Source organism: Kogia breviceps, chromosome 11 (genome assembly GCF_026419965.1).
Source record: "Kogia breviceps isolate mKogBre1 chromosome 11, mKogBre1 haplotype 1, whole genome shotgun sequence".
Taxonomy (NCBI): domain Eukaryota; kingdom Metazoa; phylum Chordata; class Mammalia; order Artiodactyla; family Physeteridae; genus Kogia; species Kogia breviceps.
The window spans coordinates 69,306,036-69,327,501 of NC_081320.1; the positions used below are offsets into that span (position 1 = coordinate 69,306,036).

At 37.1% G+C, this 21,466-nt stretch overlaps 1 protein-coding gene and 1 pseudogene across 17 annotated transcripts in view; both read right to left on the minus strand.

Moving 5' to 3' along the window:
- Nucleotides 1–21,466, minus strand: part of EML4 (EMAP like 4) — a 154,316-nt gene that overhangs the window by 26,450 nt on the left and 106,400 nt on the right. For all 17 annotated transcript variants that reach the window (XR_010835572.1, XR_010835571.1, XR_010835573.1 and 14 more), the window contains 9 exons: nt 21,347–21,416; nt 20,179–20,289; nt 17,929–18,024; nt 11,839–11,973; nt 11,589–11,724; nt 2,871–3,022; nt 1,662–1,787; nt 1,445–1,576; nt 647–714 (listed from right to left, as the gene is read on the minus strand). Coding sequence is in view for 14 of the 17 variants with exons in the window: in XM_067007692.1 (XP_066863793.1) it covers nt 647–714; nt 1,445–1,576; nt 1,662–1,787; nt 2,871–3,022; nt 11,589–11,724; nt 11,839–11,973; nt 17,929–18,024; nt 20,179–20,289; nt 21,347–21,416 (1,026 nt within the window). In the remaining 3 variants the exon portion in view is untranslated. The remainder of the gene's footprint in view (nt 1–646; nt 715–1,444; nt 1,577–1,661; nt 1,788–2,870; nt 3,023–11,588; nt 11,725–11,838; nt 11,974–17,928; nt 18,025–20,178; nt 20,290–21,346; nt 21,417–21,466) is intronic.
- LOC131765594 (transcription initiation factor TFIID subunit 10 pseudogene) lies at nt 14,621–15,340 on the minus strand (annotated as a pseudogene).

Below are 21,466 nucleotides of genomic sequence, written 5' to 3' on the forward strand. Positions count from 1 at the left end.
ATACAATGTCTGCAAAGATAAGTAATTAATAACGATTTCAGGAAACATACCTTTATCATCTACCTGTGTAGCATTTAAAAAAGAAAAAAGCGATAGCACAAACAAAAGCTCAACTGGGTTATTTCAGGTTGAATTTCCTTCCCTAAAAGATAACGAGGAGAGAAATTTTCGATACCACAGAAAATTTCACAAAGGAGGTCAAGTCTGCTGAACTGTCACCTTCCTTAATGAAGACTATTCTGACCTCCCTATTTATCGTTTTGCAGCTGCACCCCTTCCAGTTCCCTCTTCCTATGCTCAACCCTCCCCCACCATAGCTCTTCATTTGCTAACTTCATTAGTTATAATGCTTATTTTTCATTCTGCCTCCACCCCTGACACACACTAAAATGTGGGCTCCACAAGGGCAGGGATTTTTGCTTTGCACTCTGATGTAGCCTGAACACCCACAATAGTGTCTAACAAATGGTAGGTGCTCAAATAATTACTGAATGATTAAATGAGTATGCATAACAGAAAAGAAAAAGCATAAAATTGTGCCACTTAAAAGATTAATTTTCCAGATCAGATAGAGAACATTCCTGAATAATGGTTAAACATCCCACCGCTTAGATTCCTCAGCTCACATTTCCCTTAAAGACCCTACCTGCCTGAGTGCGTTCCTATGGCCACCACTGTGCCACTTGGATGAAAATCTGCACAGTGTCCTGGTTCCTAGAAGAGAGACAGACAACTGTTGGGGAGTACATGAGAAAGTCTCCCTAGATCTATGGGAATAGTGGCAAAACATATTTGAAAATAACTTGTTTCACATAAACATGGACTCTCAATCAACTTTACTGTAGCCAATGGTATTACCACATAGACTTAAGAGGAAAAAGGATTTCAGAGCAGGAAGGGGACATGCTGGCAGAGTGGTGAGCAGGAAGGACCACCGGCTTGTGGCTAGGCAGTGGAACAATAATAAGGATAATAACAAACATTTGTACAGTTCTTTAGAGTCTGCAAAGAACGTGTATACACCTTTTAGGCTAGAAAAGGTGGATATCTGAGTGGGGTAGGGAGAAAACACAGTAAGAGACCAACTCAAAAAGAAGAGAGCAGAATCTGTTAGTGGGCAGTACTTACTGAACCCAACCGCACCACCACCAGAGACCCAAACATATCCATAACAATTAATATACTCCATAAAGATGTGAAATATTTTTTATTTTTACTACTGAACCTGACAGAAAAACTGAGCTTCTATCCTGTTAATTTGCTACTTTCGAGTGGGTTCATGTACTTTGTGACTAAACACTCTCCCTCTACCCCTTCCCCTTTACTGAACTATAGAAATACACTTGGTTTTAACCAATGCTGAGTCCTATTTGCTTTGCTGCTACCATCTGCCATTTTACGGAGATTCTGTGGGGAGACTATAATCACATTCTGCTTTACTCACATCTACGAGCCTGGTCCATTCCAGCCTGTGTTCCACCGAGTTCCACATGCACACCTGTCTGTCCTGAGCACATGTCAAGAGCAAATCTTTGAAGGGATGTGTGGCAAGACCCCAAAGCTCATCAGTATGACCCTGAAAATGAAATACACCCATTGTTATAAGAAACAAAAGGTATCATCAAAAATACTCAGTTAATGGTTAAAATCATACAGCTTACCTGTACTTCTATTTGGAAGCCATCATTAAACGTTCCCCGTAAAATAAAGTTTCGTGATGTGCCTACCAAAAATTGATCTGCCTTTCCTTCTGCTACAGCTCTGATTGTTCCATACTGATCAGGAACCTAAAAAAAATTTGTAAAGTCACCATACACATACTAACATGAATTAATTACTACCTGAAGACCGCAGTTATAGCTGTATGCAATTACGTGGTAATAAATGACAGAATTCCAAATTTGAAAGTAATCTTATACTAATAAATTATTTGTTCAGACAATTACATTTTATTACACAGAAGTTATAATGCATTAACAACATTCTTTGGTTCAATTTTAAATTCATATTTTTACATGATTTCAAGAGTTAAGGATTAGGAGTAGGGGATAAAGGAATAAGTTCTGATAGATCACATGAAGACTGTGATCTGGTTTTTGTTACTTACTGGTTATATTATTTTGGGTAAGTCATTTAGCCTGAGACATATCTCTTTATCTATAATATGGGGATATATCTTCTTGGAAATGAAACCCAAGAGCAGTACTATCAGAATCCTCTTTTTTAGACAAGATTTTGTCTACAAAGCATGTTATGAGTAGAAAAGACTGAGCATAAATTCAAAATTTAAGTCACCAACAAACAGAAGCAATATTAAACTGAGTGAATTGCCTTTGCTCTGGCAATCATTGACTAAAATACTATTCTTAACCCATTTCACTTCCCGAGATCTCAGTTCAATTAACAAAGAAACTTTCACTGAGCAAATAATACCTGTCAGGTTTTATGGATACACTTGGTTCATGCAATGAAGCAGACACATACATAGATAAATAGCAATTATCATTAAGCCCATTATTATTATTTTCAAGTTTTAAAATTAAGCTGGTCATTTTGTATACCTTGGAGTAGGATATAGTTTTCAACGAATGTCTGTTAAATTTTAAGTTTATATGGTTATATTTTTGGGTCACTAAAGAAATAGTCTCAGAAATAAATAAGTTAATTATTCTGCTGATTTTTCTTATTCTTTCAAACTATTTTGTTTAGTGAATAGTCCTTTTTTGTTTTTGTTTATTTTGAGGGAATGAAATGACAAGAATGTGTACCAAATTTCCCAGAAAAGTGTAAGTTATCTCAATGTGGGACAAAACACATGAGTTTAGAGGGTTTAATATTTAAAAATGTTTATGTTCCGTTTTCATCCTTACCTCTATTTCTCTTTCAGGATTCAGATCATGATCCCACAGAATTATTTTTCTGTCTTTCCCGCCTCCAGTTAATAACATACCATTTCTCATCTGACAAAGTGTGAACACACTGCCATCATGAGCTTTGATTTGTTTGCTGATCTGATAAACACCTAATAGGATGAGGAGTAAAATAAAAACATGAGTGATAACATTTTCCATCAGATTTTAGAGTCTTTTTGGAAGAAAACTTTAGCAGAACTGTAGAGTGATTGCTGAATGACTCAACAATCAAAAACCTATTTTCAGCAAGTCTTCTGCAAGGCAGGTAGTAAAGCTTTAATACAACCTTTTGCATTTATGTCAATAATCAGTTACTCTGAAAATATTTCAAAATACATTCTTACAAAAGGGTAGGCTAAAGCAGTGATAATTCCACAGACAACAGAGGGTATATTAGCCTCAGAACTTTACTACCTTTTATAATCATCTTACATGGTAGTTAGGGTAGGTAATATTACTCTTCTGATTTTAGAACTAAGGTCATAGGTATAGAATTGGCTTAGCCAATACCACACAGTTAGCTAGTGACAAAGCTGTGACTAGGACTCGAGTCTCTTTACTCAATGTTCTTTTACGTCTGAAAAAAAAGCCTTCATTTCCCCTTGAGGCAACGGTCATAATATTTAACATTTAACCACTGCTGAACTGGAGGACTTCTGCTCTGTCAGGGATAATAACCCCTTTTATTTGCTGAGATACTGGGGAAGGTGTGGGGCAGAAGTGGCACTGGCAGCTTGCAGCAGTGGCTTTTGACCAACCAGAAAAGTATTTTAAAAACTGATCCAGCCACACCAATGTGATATCTGAATGACAGCCCAGTTTTCCTGTATGCTCTCAGCACTTCACAAGTACCCAGGAAGGGACAAGGCAGGTACGAAAATATAATCAGAGCCTCTTTCTTAAAGGTGAACATAAGGTTTCATGATGCCTTACTCAGAGAAACTCTTCATTCAGCTAGTGAAGCTGCTAGAGTAAGAGAAAAACTTTTTAGAAGATGACAGCTTGCAGAATTAGTTACCAGGTTCAAAATGGCAAGGTAGAACCTGGTTTAAGTATGACCAAAGTCAGTTAATAAATACACCTTAGATCCCTTGGAAATGAAAAAAATTACAAGTTTAAAAATTGTTCAGCGGGGGGCTTCCCCGGTGGCGCAGTGGATAAGAATCTGCCTGCCAATGCAGGGGACAAAGGTTCGATCCCTGGCCCGGGAAGATCCCACATGATGTGGAGCAACTAAGCCCATGCACCACAACTACTGAGCCTGCGCACCTAGAGCCTGCGAGCCACAACTACTGAGCCCGCGCACCTAGAGCCCATGCTCCGCGAGAGAAGCCACCGCAGTGAGAAGCCTGCTCATCGCAATGAAGAGTAGCCTCCACTGGCTGCAACTAGAGAAAGCCCGTGCGCAGCAACAAAGACCCAACACAGCCAAAAAAAAAAAAAAAAAAAAAAGTTCAGCGGGGAAATGGGTGAAGGTGGTTAAAGGTACAAATTTCCAGTTATAAGATAAATGTTTTGGGAATTTAATGCACAGCATGGTGACTACAGTTAACAATACTGTATTGTACATTTGAAAAACGTTGCTGAGGTAGTGTGCATCGTAAAAGTTCTCAGAACAAGAGAAAAACCTCTACTATACGAGGTGATGGATGTTAACTAAACTTATTGTGGCAATCATTTAAAAATATATACATATATCAGGGACTTCCCTGGTGGTGCAGTGGTTAAGAATCCGCCTGCCACTGCAAGGGACACAGGTTTGATCCCTGGTCTGGGAAGATCCCACATGCCACGGAGCAACTAAGCCTGAGTGCCACAACTATTGAGCCCGCACTCTAGAGCCTGTGAGCCAAAAGTACTGAGCCCACGTGCCACAACTACTGAGCCCACATGCCACAACTACTGAAGCCCATGCACCTAGAGCCCGTGCTCCGCAACAAGAGAAGCCACCACAATGAGAAGCCCATGCACCGCAATGAAGACCCAACACAGCCAAATCTAAATTAAAAAAAAAAAACGTATTAAAAAAATGTGAATTGTAAAAAAAAAAATAAAAAATACATATATATCAAATCATTTTGTTGTATACGTTAAACTTACACAATGTTATATGTCAATTATACCTCAAAAACCTGCAAAAAAATTGTTCACTTTCTAATAAAATTGTTCGTCAACTTTAAATGGATAAATAAAATGTGGTATTATTCAGCCACAAAAAGCAATGAGGTACTAATACATGCTATAACATGGATGAACCTTGAAAACATTAAGGTTCGACTGAAGGAAGCTGGTCACAAAAGACCACATATTCCATGATTCCATTTATATGAACTGTCCCACACAGGCAAATTCAGAGACCAAAAGCGACAAACAGTTGCCAGGGACTGAGGAGAGAGAGGAACGGGAAGTGATTTCTAATGGGCACAGTGTTTCTTTTGGGGATGATGAAAATATTCTGAAGTTAGTGGTGATAATTGCACAACTCTGTGAATATATCAAAAATCACTGAATTGTACATTTTAGAAGGGTGAATTTTATGGTATGTGAAGTATTATCTCAGTAAAGCTGTCATTGAGATTGTTCATTTTTACTCGTCTATTTGAGCTGCCATTACATTGTTAAAATTAAAATTTGTAGAGTTTTGGTATCCTAAAAAAAATTATGCTACAGCTGACTCTCAAAATTACTCAGTGTGAGGCTGCTAGTGGTACAAATACTTAATAGATGGGTATATTTGGCAGGGAGAAAGGAATGGGCTTGCCTACTTTGGAGTAGGGCTTGCCTGATTCAGCAAAGCTAGGAGCAGAACTCCAACAGACTTGCTATTCAGGTCAACAGCCTCGGCTCACAGCAACATTCATCACCTAAAAATACTTTAAACATTGAACAACACAACTGTGCCCAGCAGGATAGCCAGCCAATTATCTATCACAGCTCTAATGTGACCAAGAGAGAAAGAACATCTGAGAGATGTGAATTTTCTGAGAGTACTGCTGGCTTTATTTGGGCATTTAAAAGTGGGGGGAAAAAGTGGGGGCAAAGGGCTTATTTTTCTCATGCATGGTCAAATTAACAAGAGTAATCTGAAAGTACCACGGTACCATGTAAGAAATTACAAAACGCAGAGGCGTGGCATTTCATAGCTCTCTATCAGAATGCAGGAAAGTGAAATACAGTTTCTCTATTTTTAATTCAGTTTTCCCTACTTCTAAACATTACAAATACCTTGTTAAAGACTTAAGATCTTCCTAGAAAAACAGAATCTTAGAAAATAGAAAAACTGAAGAACAAATGCTTCATCAAGAATAAAAATACCCTATGTAAGTAATCAACATGGTGATATACCCACTTTCTACCTTCTACTACCCCAGGATAGTTATTTCCTGAGGAGGACCTATATTAATTTAGCTAAAAATATGTCTGTGCTTTAAATTTAAACAAGTTACCAAAGCTTGCTTTAGATAGTATTTACCCACAAAATAATTTATAATCCAAGATTTCCTTCTCATGGGTCTGTATTTCTGACACTTTCATTTAAGCCAAATAATGTCTGAAATACCTGCCAAGATAAATAATTATCCTTCTATTAAAAACCTATTGTACCTCCAGGCACAATCATGGCCAAGTCTATCCAAGCTTACTTGCAAATCCCCCCTTTCTTCTCAACTCTAGCAGCAACAAGCTTCTGTAAAAAGCAAGTTTACCTTGACTGCCAAATAAAGATCCTTTGGAGGGCTTTCTGTGCCTGTTTAACTACAGAATCAAGTATCAGGGAGACTTTGAAATTTATGTTATATTCTTAGCAATGTGCAAATGGGTCCATGTTGATTATTTGGAGATCAGGTAAAATGGTAGTGTTTCTTAGTTTCTTAAAGAAACTTGGCAAAGATTTCAGAATAATGAACATTTTAATGGTGGTGTTGATACTCTCAACTTCCCCTCCCCCACTTAAAGAATTATGAATTATTTCATATAAGAAAAATTCTGAACTATTTCCTATATGTAGGAAATAACAAATACCTTATACCCACACAAGAAATAGAAAATACTGAAACAACTTAAGTGTCCATAGATGGATGAATGGATAAAGGAAATGTGGTGTATATATATATACAATGGAATAAAAAGAAGGAAATCCTGCCACATGCAACATGAATAGACTGTGAAGACATTATGCTAAGTGCAAAAAGTCAGAGAAAGACAAATGCTATCAACATATGATCTAACTTATATGTAGCATCAAAAAAAAATAAACTCACAGAACAGAATAGACTGGTGGTTGTCAGAGGCGGGAGAGGTGGGTAGAAGAAATGGGTGAAGGTAGTCAAAGGGTACAAACTTAGAAATGTAACGCAAAGATGGTGACTACTGTTTACAATATGGTAATGTATATTTGAAAGTTGCTAAGGGAGAAGATCTTAAACGTTCTCATCACAAGAAAAAACAAACTAACTGTGAGGTGATGGATGTTAACTAAACTTATTTTGGTAATCATTTTGCAATATATACGAATATCAAGTCATTATGTTGTACACCTTAAGCTAGACAAGGTTATACATTAAAAATGTTATAAAACTGGAAAAAAAAAAGAACAGAAAATCCTAATTACTTTGAAGATTCCTGTTAAATTACACTTAAGGTAAGGAAAAAATGGTTTGGAAGCGAGAGAGCTCCGTATGAGGCATAAAACACAGTTTTGGTTTGTCTCCTATTTACTAGAATAAAAGGATTTGCTGTGAAATTATACTTCTGCAATCCCCCAAAGTCCCTTTTTCAGATGCAATATCACAGAATAGTCAAATTTTGGTTGATAAAGACCGCCATGGGTACAGAAATATCATATTAGGGAATATGCAAACTGGATCAATCTACTGAAATTTGGGGCAAGAATTTAAAAATGGAAACTATGATAGATCTGGCCTTACACATTTATTTCACTAAACTCACCAAATCCTTTCCAGACATATTTACGTACCTCAAAACCCCAAATATAAAGGAAAACAAAATTCTCAGCAAGTTTGCCCAAAATAGGGTCAATCATGTAGCAAATTTCAAGTGCACAGCAGTTTACAAGATTAGATTTTCTGTTTTCTCTTCGTGCATATGCAGATTTTCTCTGCACAAAGGCTAAGCCACAAGTTTTTCAGATGAAAACCAAAATAAAAACAACTTCTGAACCTCTCCCTGCCTCTCACCTCACACATTAAGGCTAATGAAGGGTGCATTTATACCCAAACTCTGCTCAGAGTGGTAGGATAGCATGTCAACAATTTAAGTCTGTTTTGATAATACAATAGTTCCTGGCATTTCTGATACTGAAAAAAATGTGCCCAGGAAAAAGAAAAGAGAGGTAAGTAGGGAGGGCAACTAATAATACTGTTCTTTCTTTTTTCTTAAGAATCCTCAACCAGGAGCTTCTGGGTTGGTGAACACATGGGGATTCGGGGAGAGAGGTGCAACGGGGGAGGGCATGCAGGCTCTTGGCGGGCCCTTTTCCCAGGCCTTGCCCTGTGCATTTTTTCCATCTGGCTGTTCCTGAGTTATCTCCTTTTATCATAAACTGGTGATCTACTTTACACTGGCTACAGCGCTCACGCCAGGTGTTAGTACTGCAGGGAATGTGGTGTCCATCCACTGTGATGCCTCCAAATGCACATATGGTCACTTGCTTACACTAAGGATGACAGTGAAATACTTGGAAGATCATCAAACTGAAATCAGAGAACCCATTTCAACTGCTAGCTCTGCAGACTCTGGGCTAATTAATAAATGTCTTCAATTCTTAGTTGTTATGCATGGAAAAGGGGTGTGAAGTGGAATAAAGTGATGTCACAGATATAAAAAAATCCCCAGGGGAAATGTCTCAGGAACCTCAGGTTGGTTCCCTGTCATCTACTTTTTCTTTCTCCCCCCGCTTTTTTTTTTTTTTTTTTTTGTGGAACTCAGAGACTGACCGGCCTAGCTAGTTTTCTTTCTACTGCTACCACCTGCTACGCTGATAAAGAATCTCTCTCTGCTCCCAGCCTACTGATTTTAGAAGAAGGTCTGTAATTTTCCTCTCATAACCTTCTACTTTGAAGGAAGTATATGGTTCTCTGGATATTTTTTCGGTTTTATTGTCCTTAAACAGAAAGGAACAATGAGATTGAAAAAAGGCTATTTTTAAAAAAATTTAATTTTTATTTTATATTGGAGTATAGTTGATTTACAACGTTGTGTTACTTTCAGGTGTACAGCAAAGTGATTCAGTGATACATATACCCATTCTTTTTCAGATTCTTTTCCCACATAGGTTATTACAGAATAACAGTTCCATGTGCTATACAGTAGGTCCTTGTTGATTATCTATTTTACATATAGTAGTGTATATATGAAAAAAGACTATTTTCAATGTTTTTCCTCTAATTTTTTCATCTACCATAGAAAAGGGCAAAGTGGACCTGTATATTTGGGTGCAAATGGGACTTGAGGATAAAATATATCTGTTTTTGAGGAAAACCAATTTGAAGTAAAGCTGAATGAATTCCAAGGCCCACTACTGGTGCTGGGAAGAGGAGTTGTAGTGAGAAAGAGAAAAAGAAAAAGAAGAAGGGGACTAACTATGAGTTATTCTTTTTGTCTCTCCTCTCCCATTTTACCATATGGCCATACACACTGTTCTTACACGTATTCTATCTCCAGACCCAGCCCAGGAGACAGTGAAACCTACAGTCTGTTGCTACGTTGGGAAAAGGAGAAGAGAAAGGGAGGAAACGTACCACAAATGTAGTAATTAGGACTATCTTTCTATATTACAGATAACTATGTTAACCAAGAGCTGTTAAGAAAAGATCCTTGGAACCATCCTTTTGTGAGTTGATATGGATAATTTTAATCACTAATTATTTAGAAAATGATATCTCTAAATTTGTAGGTCTTTGGTTTTAGTATTCATTTATTATAATAAATCCAATTTCCATAGGCAAGTCAAGGTTTCAGCTGGATTCCAATTCCAACAAGTAGAATTCTGAAGTAATGGAGTCTGATTATGTGATATTTTACTATATTACTATTCTTATATTATCCATTAACAATAAAAACTTCAAGTTTTTTAGCAGGGAGCCACTTTTACTGAGAGCAATGTCATCCTGCATGACCTCCACCATTTAGCCACATATCTTGGGATAGAATGTAGACTATTACTCTTTTTCAAGGATAAAATCTTTCTTCTTATGCCCAAAGCAGTTATTCTCATCTCTCTCTCTAAGATTTTTAGTCTTTTTTCCACCACAATACCCAGTTTACTCTCAGGTTTTAGGCAAGCTTAAAAAGACTACTGATTGATTCTAGTAACTTTGCCTTCCATTCCATTTTCAACTGGGATTCTCAAAATTCTCCACTTTTATTATTATTTTAAATACATTCAGTTATTTATTTATTTTTGGCTGCATTGGGTCTTTGTTGCTGCACACAGGCTTTCTCTAGCTGTGGTGAGCGGGGCTACTCTTCGTTGTGGTGCACGGGCTTCTCATTGCGGTGGCTTCTCTTGTTGCGGAGCACGGGCTCTAGGTGTGCAGGTTTCAGTTGTTGTGGCTCATGGGCTCTAGAGCTCAGGCTCAGTAGTTGTGGTGCATGGGCTTAGTTGCTCCGCGGCATGTGGGATCTTCCCAGACCAGGGCCCGAACCCGTGTCCCCTGCATTGGCAGGCCGATTCTTAACCACTGCGCCACCAGGGAAGCCCAAAATTTAAAAACTGGCTATTCTATACTTAGCTGTTCTACGGCCTTAATGTTCTATTGAAATTGCAAGCTCCTTTGGTCTTTCCTTGGTTCTTATTCTTCTTGATCTCCCTATTAACACTGAAACTCCTGGGAATTCTCTGCTTCCTTGTTCAGGCACTAAATAAAAAGTTCTATCTTGCTAACTTTAAAAAAAAAAACTCACTTCTGTAACCCTTGAAGGCTCTTTTCTGGTCATCTAACTGTGGGACTAAGGATCCTTGGCCTCACAGCTCTTCTCTCTTCCATGGTAAACTCAACCAGTTTTTAGGATTCTTGTGGATAACTCGGAAAATCTGTATCTTTAATCCCTATTTGAATTTTCATCGGCTTAGTATATATTAGTTTAAATTGATAAGAGGAACTGCAATTCACTACTATTTTTTAAAACTGTATTTCCTTCATGCTGGCTGTCTCTTGTTTTTGTTAACACATGACAAGTTTATTCACACTATCCTGGATGCTTCATGTTCATAACCATCTTTCTCCCTGAACTTACACTGATCCCTAACTGGGATCAAGGTTCCAAATCTTTTGTAGTGTTGCACATTCATTATGGCTTAACAGAAATATCATTTCTTCTGTGAAGGCTTCACAAAATACTGAAGATTGGGATGACTTCTCTCTTAATCTTTATGGTGTTTAAATTAACATATAGCTGTATCATCTCTAATTATTTTGTATTAACCTCCTGGAAGGAAAGGTACAGTGTAGTCAAATATAGGTTACATATGCTTAATAAATGAGTAAATAATTTGATTAAAAGACTATCATGAAGAACCTTAAAAACAAAATGTATGTGGGTGACTCTCATACTGTCTCCCTGCAGCTCTCTCTCTCCTGGTCTGGGTAAGAAACAGGACTGCAGAAGCAATATGTGCAAACTGAAAGGAATGACTTCAATATGAGAATACTGTACCTTTAGGCCCTTTCCCAGGTGTGGGTTCTACAGTAGTTTTGCTCCATATAAGTATGACTCCACCTGAGTCTCCAGTAAGAACATCTCCATTCCCCAAGAATGTCAAACACTGCACAAATTTTGGTTTTTCATATTTCTACAATGAGACAACGAGAATTTTCAGTTTTTCCTTTGGCATGATGACTTTATGCTTACTCAACAATTAAAAAAGTAAAGTTTTATAATGAAGTTATAACATTCTGGTCCTTACCCCAAAAACTCCCTGTTTTCTTGTTAGTGAATTGCCACTCCAGGTCCAGAAAAAAATGTGAGATTTACCACAGGTTATTATGGTATTTGCATCTGTTGGATGGAATTCCACAGCCAAAACAACTTCATTTGTTGTCTGTGGAAAGAGAAATAAAGCTTTAGATTAATGTATATCCTTATCTCCATTAAGTACCAATTACAGTACTGATAATCAAAGATTGGGAAAATTTTTAAGGAAATGCCTTTTCTTCAAAGTTCTATTTTCCTGAAAAATTTTAATAATAGATTTTTAGAATGATTTAAATTTGATGTCCTTATCCTATTATATCATCTTTTATGCTATCCATATATAATAACTCTGCACTAGGAAGACATTTACACAAATTAGTTTTAGGTCGTTTTAATTTCTTGCACATTCAAGGAAAAGTACGCTAAAACTAGCAAATGAAAGAGCAATGTACATGCTGTCTTAAAGACATTGCCATTTTGGTCTTAAAAAAAACCCAAACCAGTCTTATCTTTATTTGTACTATACTACTGACCATTCATTCAGGAAAATATTACTGATTTAGAGATTCATCCCCATGCTGAAGACGTAAAAAGTAGATACAAAATGGTCACTACTGATTCCTACAGAATGAAAAAACAAAAAACAAAGAGCTTTTATGCTCTTTCCTCAAAAAAACCTAGGAAAGGGACCTCATTAAACTTAAAAGCTTTTGCACAGAAAGGAAACCATAAACAGAACGAGAAGACAACCCACAGAATGGGAGAAAATATTAGTAAATGATGCAACCGACAAGGAATTAGTCTCCAAAATATACAAATAGCCCATATAGCTCAGTATAAAAAAAAACAAACAAGCAAATCAAAAAATGGGCAAAAAAGAAACAGACATTTCTCCAAAGAAGACACACAGATGGCCAAAAGCCACATGAAAAGACGTTTAACATCGCTAATTATTAGAGAAATGCAAATCAAAACCACAATGAGGTATCACCACCTCACACCAATCGGAATGGTCATCATCAAAAAGTCTACAAATAATTAATGCTGAAGAGGGTGTAGAGAAAAAGGAACCCTCCTACACTGTTGGTGGGAATGTAAATGGGTACAACCACTACAGAGAACAGTAAGGAGGTTCCTTAAAAAATTAAAAATAGAACTACCATACGATCCTGCAATCCCACTCCTGGGCATATACCCAGAGAAAACCATAATTTGAAAAGATACATGCACCCCAATGTTCACTGCAGCACTATTTACAACAGCCAAGACATGGAAGCAACCTAATGTCCATCAACAGATGAGTGGATAAAGAAGATGTGGTACATAAATATAATGGAATATTGCTCAGCCATAAAAAAATGAAATAATGCCATTTGTAGCAACATGGATGGACCTAGAGATTATCATACTAAGTGAAGTCAGACAGAAAAAGACAAGTATCGTATGCTATCACTTATATGTGGAGCCTAAAAAATGATACAAATGAACTTATTTACAAAACATAAACAGACTCACAGACATAGAAAACAAACTTATGGTTATCAAAGGGGAAAGGTTGGGGGAGGGGCAAATTAGGAATTTGGGAGTAATATATACACCCTACTACATATAAAATAGATCAACAAGGACCTACTGTATAGCACAGGGAACTATATATTTTGTAATTATTATATGAGAAAATAATCTGAAAAGGAATATATATTGTGTGTGTATATATATATATGTATGTGTGTGTATACATATGTATAACTTGAATCACTGCTGTACACCTGAAACTAACACATCATTGTAAATCAACTATACCTCAATAAAAAATAAATATATAAAAATGTACACTACTAGGGATGTAATGTACAACATAATAAATATTATTAACACTGCTGAATATTATATATGAAACTTGTAAAGAGTAAATCCCAAGAATTCTTATCACAAGGAAAAAGATTTTTTTTCTATTTCTTTAATTTTCTATCTATATGAGATGATGGATGTTCACAAAACTTATTGTGATAATCATTTCATGAGAAATGTAAGCCAAATCATTAAGCTGTATACCTTAAACTTATACAGGGCTGTGTGTCAATTATATTTCAATAAAACTGGAAGGAAAAAAGAAGAAAAAGGAAAAGATAATGTGTTGATAACAAAGCAAAATTAGTCACCTCTCTTCCAGGTTTTAAAAACTGATTTAACAGTCCTTAGTTTTAAAAACTGATTCAACAGTCCTTAGTTTTCACTTGGAAAAAAATCAAAACTACTCAACAGTTGGATCTTATGCCAAACTGACTAATCAAGGATTATAAAGCTAACTATAAATATTCCCAAGTATACAAACCCATGGTTCCAGCGGTAAGATATTCAAGATATAAGCTGAATAATCTATGAAAATAAATCACTTTGGGTATGAGTGTGGCCTTACAGGATATTTTAACTTTTTATTGATGTATACTATATAATCAGAAAAGCTCACAAATCCTAAGTACATAGCTTGATAAGTTTTCACAAATTGAACACACCTCTGTACAGCATCTAAAGCAAGAAAAAGAACATGACTAACATCCCAGAAACACCCCAGATCTCTTTTCTATTCACCAACCCCTCCCACTGCTGAAGTAACCATGATCCTCATTTGCAGCAGCAAAGATTAGCTTTGTCTGTTTTATTTACTTATTTATTTTTAATTTTTATTTATTTTTTTTCACTTGCCACACGGTGTCTCCCAGCATGGGAAGGATCAGCCCTGCCTGTCACAATGAAGTTTATTATGAAAACAGGCTGGTGTGGGGACAAGGGGACGGACAAGTACATTTAGATCGGGTGGCTCAAGTGAAGTAGTGCAGCTTCTTCACATTGATGCCAACTCGCTGAGGGCAGGGGTCAAGTCCTCCACGGTTAGAGTGTACTTGCGGTCCTTGCTCTTGCTTCGGGAACTGCCAGAGGCTGTGCCCTTCATTTTGCAGTGCTGTAGGGCATCGTTGGCAATATCTGAGATGAATTTTTGGGCAGCTAGGGAGATGAGCCAAATTATGCGTGGGTCTGAGGCCTCAAAGCCAGCACGGTTCAAGTAGTAACCAGTCACTGCATCGGGGATCGTAGGCGTGTAATCCTCCAGCTGCATCAGGAAGTCCACCAGAGGCGTGCCGGACACCACCGGCTTCACGTCTCCGTTGGCCGCGGTAAACCCCGTTAGACATGGCCCCCTCCAGGGGCGCCGTGCCGCCCGCAGTCACCGGAGCTGCCCCGCGCTGCCACGGCTCCCGTGCCCCCTGCCCCCTGCTGCGGCTCCAGCCCCAGGCCCCCCAGCTGTCCCCGCGGGGCTGGCCTTGTTCTCCGAAGCAACGCCGGCGGGCAGCGCAGCGGGGGCCGAGACCGTGGTTGCTGGGCCCGAGGCCGGCGCCGCCTCAGGGTCCGCGCCGGAGCCGCTGCAGCTCATCGGGCTGGTAGGAGAGGCGGCGAACCTGTCTGTTTTATTTAAATGGAATAATACAGAAGGTATTCCTCTGTGTCTAGCTCATTTTATCAACATTACATTTGTGAGACCCACAAATGTTTGTGCATATATTGTAATTTGTTCATTCTAATTGCTGTATAGTATTCCTTTGTATGGAAAGACCACATTATTGATATATCCATTCTCTTATTGATGGGCATTTGAGTAATTTTTTCTTTTATTTTTAATTACTTGTTTTTTGGTTAACACATGTATATACTTCTTTTGGGTTTCTACCTAGAAGTGGAACAGGATGGGTCAGAAGGTATGCATATACACGTATTCAACTTTACTAGGTAATACCAGACAGTTTTCCAAAAGGGCTGTACCAATTTACATGACTAGCAGCAGTATACAAGAGCTCCAGTTATGTTACACCCTCATCAACCTTGGTGATTTTGTCTATTCTTACCGATTCATATTTCCACATATATTCAGCTTGTCAATGTCTATAAACATCATGCTGGGATTTTGACTCTGTTGAATGTATAGACCAATATGCAGAAAACTAACATCTTTACGATACCGGCTTCTATCCAATACTACTGTATAATCCTCCAATTATTTAGGTCTTCTTTAATATATGTCAATAAGGTTTTGAAGTTGCCTTACTGAACTTTAAATTTACATAAATTAACAAGTAATGTATTAAATCCCCAATCCTTGTGACATAAGCCAGGACAGAGCTTATCTACAGAAGAATAAAGTTAACACACAGGGAGAAGCTAAGAGGGGTGACAGAGAATCAGTGATCTAGTCCCTGAATCAAATCATTCCTGAGGCAAAATCTCCCTGACCTTTACTAGAGGTTTTCTTTTAACTCCCTAAACATGAATCAATAAACTCTCGTTAAATTTGCTTTAGCTGTTTTGAAGTCATTTGCAGTGAAAGAGTTCTAATACAGATAATTTGGGATACAGAGTTGAGTGAACTTGCTGACTGACTGAGTGTGAAAGTGAGGGAAAAGAAATCATGAGTGATGCTCAAGTTTCCAGCTTGAGGAGCTAAGTGGAATGTGATGTTAGTCACCGAGAGGCAAACTGGTTGGGGGCTAAACAAATATGATTAGTACAGATTTGGACACATTGCTTGTGACTTGTGGGATGGGGCATTCAAATAAAGATGTCCAGCAGGCAACAAGAATTGCTCTTGTTACTCTGGGCTGGAGTTAGCTGATGTGGGACATGGCAGGTAGTAACCAAGGCCGTGGGAGCAACAGAAGCAGCATACGATATCAACAGAAGACATGGGATATAACTCTCAGGAACACCAACACCAAAGGTTCTGGAAAGGAGATCCAGGAGTGGCCACTAGGAGGAAAACTGTAAGACTTCATCTGGTAGCCTTTCCTACAAAGGACCAAAATTCACGTATTTCACTTCGGTGTAACTTCCCTATGTTTCAATGTTAAATTACTCTGAATGACGGCTGAAAGACAATCTATCTTCATTTATGTTTTTTAAAGTCTGAGGTTTCCTGACATCTTATATTCCTTTTCAAGTACAATCAAATTTACTATACTACTTTCAAAAGATTAACTTATACTATTTAAAAGAAATAACCTCTTTTCATCCAACAAGCTGAAAGCTTGAAGCTTACACAAAACTAAGAGAGAGCACAACTGAAGAGAAATGTGATGCTATTTAAGAGTATAGCAAATATGTCATAGGCTTTTAAAAGCCATCCTGTCAGGGCTTCCCTGGTGGCACAGAGGTTAAGAATCCACCTGCCAATGCAGGGGACATGGGTTCGATCCCTGGTCCGGGAAGATCCCACATGCTGTGGAGCAGCTAAGCCCGAGCGCCACAACTACTGAACTTGTGCTCTAGAGCCCGTGCTCCGCAACAAGAGAAGCCACCGCAATGAGAAGCCCGCGCACCACAACGAAGAGTAGCCCCCGCTCGCCGCAACTAGAGAAAGCCCACGCGCAGCAACGAAGACCTAACGCAGCCAAAAATAAAATTAATTAAATAAATCAAAAAAAATTTTTTTAAAGCCATCCTGTCGCTTTGAATCCCTTTGAAAGCCTGTCAGAGGGAGGACATTTCTGAGCCATATGAATGCAGTTGCAATGCTAACCTCATTCCTCTCTTACTAGTTATAGCCTGCTCTAAACGAAAGGATTAACACTATTCTATAGCAACTATAAAGACTGTAGCATTTTATTTAATAATCCCATAAACATAACCAAAAAACATATCATTATATATGCTTTTCAGTTATGTCAGCCATATTCCAAAAGTTGAATTTTTCCTTTAGATTTTTTAATCGTTAAAGATTGAAAAACATAACATATTTTGTTAAAGAAGAAGAAGCCAAGTAGAGTATACAGTCTTAACTTTGAGATTACACATCCAACTGCTTTGGCATTTCAGTGGTACAGTGTGTCTGAACTATCACTGAAAGTGGTTGAAGCTGCTTGACTACTGTATCTTAAAACTGACTACCGTAAGAATAATGACAAATCAATACATTTGATGAATTTGGCCAGCTGGTGCTTTCTTGAAACCTAAGGATATGCAATATACTTCCAAGGATTTACAAAACAAATAATGTATTCTAAAAGATAATACCCAATTAAAATGTTTTTACCTTTATTTCTGCTCCTTTTGATTTCTTCTGCCAATCCCATACAGTAAGCATATGCTCATTGGAGTCATCGATAACACATAAATGAACACCTGAATCCTAAAGAAAAGTCCATTTAAATAGGCATTTAAAATTTTTCAGATAAGGCTGACTTTCTAAAAAGAAATACCATATTATTAAAACTGCCAAGTTTAAGATAATCCAAAATCCTTTAAACTCATGGTTCCTTGAAATATAACGAATATACTATTTACTAAGACTGTATTTTCTTCAGAAATATAACAAAAAGTCTTAAAATTTTTTTTTCCATTTCCAATTTTTTTCCCTAAGTTGATCTCCACTTGCTATCTAGCCACTTTTATTATTCAGAGATAGCAAATAATTAATTTGGAGGATACCCTACTCCCTTCTGCATCTTAAAGTATTTTCTGCTTTAAAGTAGTCTGACTGCATTTAAAGTATTTTCCTTTGAGGTAGATGTGAAATGTTTATAATTTTATAACTTTGCTCCTAAATTTTGGTAGTTTGATAGAACAAGCTAAAATTAATGGCTACTTTAAGGTTTGCCAATTTGTTTTCCATGATATACCTGGTTTACATTAACATGAATAAACAAGATAAAAACATAACTAATGCCTCCCAGTTTAAGAAAAAGAACTGTGGATGATACTAAAACATTATTTTTTTTTCTAGTAGCATTCGTAGTATATGCCTTATGATGTCTATGGAACAAAGAAATATTGTGGTGATAAGTGAGAGGTACCGAGGAAGGGCAGAGCTTACTTTCCTCTTTATCTTTCTTTTATCCTGTATTGGAATGATTACCTAAATGAGGAAAAGTCAGAGTGTGAGGCAATCCAAGATAGTCTTAACACTGTAACAATGGTATCAACAAGATGACAACAGTTCCTGCTACAGAAATTTTGGGGGGTAAAAAAGGTAGTAAAAGTATTTCCCTTCTGTCCTCTGATCTCCTTTTCTAAATGCCTTTCTCCCAATTCCTGACTCATTATATCCCTTGACATTCAGTGCCTGCAAGCTAGTAAAGTTCCTATATCCACTCAAATTGATCTTTCTGCTCTAAAAATGTCCCTTGCTCCTCCATGTCCCACAAAACACCCATAATCCAGAATATAGCTGCTGACAGTTAGGAACTGAAGAGATAATATGAATACATAAATATATCCTAAAGCATGAATGAGGCCCAATAAAATCTGGAGGTATATTTGTAATTGAAATTAAAAATTACGATCCTAAAATAAAGAAGTTTTCCTGTATACTCTGTAATAATTACATATAATTCAAGAATAAACAGAATGCTTAAATGAGCAACATCTTGTTTTATGTTCCCCAAAATAAAGTCTCAAGGCTTAGGTAAGATTGCTAGACACTGCATTTTAAACTTAAATTTAAAATCACGCTGTCGGGGCTTCCCTGGTGGTACAGTGGTTAACAATCAGCCTGCCAGTGCAGGGGACACGGGTTCGAGTCCTGATCCGGAAAGATCCCACATGCCGCAAAGCAACTGAGCTCGTGCGCCACAACTACTGAGCCTGCGCTCTACAGCCCACGAGCCACAACTATTGAAGCCTGAGAGCCTAGAGCCTGTGCTCCGCAACAAGAGAAGCCACCGCAGTGAGAAGCCTGCACACCACAAGGAAGAGTAACCCCCGCTCGTTGCCACTAAAGAAAGCCCACGTGTAGCAAGGAAGACCCAACGCAGCCAAAATTAAATACATAAATAAATAAATAAATTTTAAAAAATCATGCTGTCATCAATTCAGAACCAAAACAATTCATGATTTTAGTGAACACAAAGGTCTGATTGTTTCCTTTACTCCAATATGACATTAAGAAAAGACAATACTTGTGGCAGAACTGGCCAAGTTTCATGTCTGTACATTTTCTAAATAAAATAGATCTCCATGATTCAAGCTGAAGCAAAAGCACATCTTATTGCTTGTTTCAATTTTACTATGGTATGTATGCATTCCTTTAACCATTTCCTGCTATTACATTAGAATCCTATTTCAGGACAGAACAAAGTAAGTGTAATTAAGCGAAATATCCTGGATCCTATCTAAACCAAAGTACTTTAGCACTTAGGTTAAAATGCTGGCCATTGTTAAGCAATAGCTAACATCTAATTTTTCAATTCAATTATCACTTTCTATGAACACAGACACAAGCAAAACTGAGCTTAACTTCTTTTCTGTGTCTTTGTACAGCTGGCTAACTCCCTTAAATACTTACTGCTTTTGAAAAATCCAGGCATCCTACTCCACGCTCAAAAGTTCCAAGTCCAATAATTTGCAGTGTAGACAGACTAACTGAATCCCACACTCTGACATGGGGTTGCAGGGGCTGCAGAAACATGGGGAAAAACACAAGACAGCAAGACAACTAGTATTTAGGTAGATGAAAATAAATACCACTCTCACAAGAACTGTTTACATATGCCCCAAAATAATCCTGACCAGGTATTTTCTTCTCATACCATGAAAATAAGGAAATAACAAAAGTGGTAACAGTAGCAGCAAATGATCTGAGTATTTACTATGTGCTATATACTATTCTAAGTATATTACATGTATTAATTCATTTAATTCTCACAGACCTATGGGTTAGGTGTTATTTATTATAACCACCATTTAACAGATGAGGAAATTGAAATGGAGATAATAACTTGTCTATAGTTATCCAGTTATTAAAAGGTGGAGTCAGGATTCTAACACCAGCAAATTTGCTCTGGAAATCCTGCTTTTAGCATTACTTTCATTCCTGAGAAAATAATACTTTTTAAAAGAATCAGTGTCCAATAAGTTGCTAAGCAAACAGTCCTTAAATAGAATTTACAACTGGAAGGGATCTTAAAAGTCATCCAATATAACTCCTCCAACTCCTTTTTCTTTAAAGAAACTTTAAGTCAGAAAATGTCATGAGTAGTCATATACATGCTAATCAGTCATCATTAATATTCACTGTTGATCCTTACAAATAAGGGATTTGTTATGTAAGCCAATTTAACAGTACTGAATAATAACTGAAAAATTTTAAGTGTTATCATTTCTAGTCATATATAAAATCAAGGGATTCATCAAGTTAGGGAAACACTGATAAATTATTCTATGTTTAAAAAAATTTTTTTAACAAGCTTATCAGTTGTCCCATTTTTACAAGTAAATAGTTTCCTTAGGGAGAACTTTTTTTTTTTTGAAAAAAAATTTTTACTTTGACTCTCTTTTGTTTTTTTTTGGAATGTTATTACATCCTAATTATTTTTTTCCCTGCTTATACTAGAAATCCCTTAATAGTTAAATTTTAAGAGAGTAAAATAAATGAGTTATGGTTAAAATTACAATCAATTCCACTCTAATATCAATATCACTACGTACAGAAAGCATAAAACTGTGCCACTCACCCTTCCATCCTTATCCACTCCAGCTATCTGTCCAGTTGCAATCCTAATTTTGTCAGGATGTACAGCAAGGCTAAAAAGCAGTATTAATAACAATTTTAAATACAGGAAAGACATAAAACA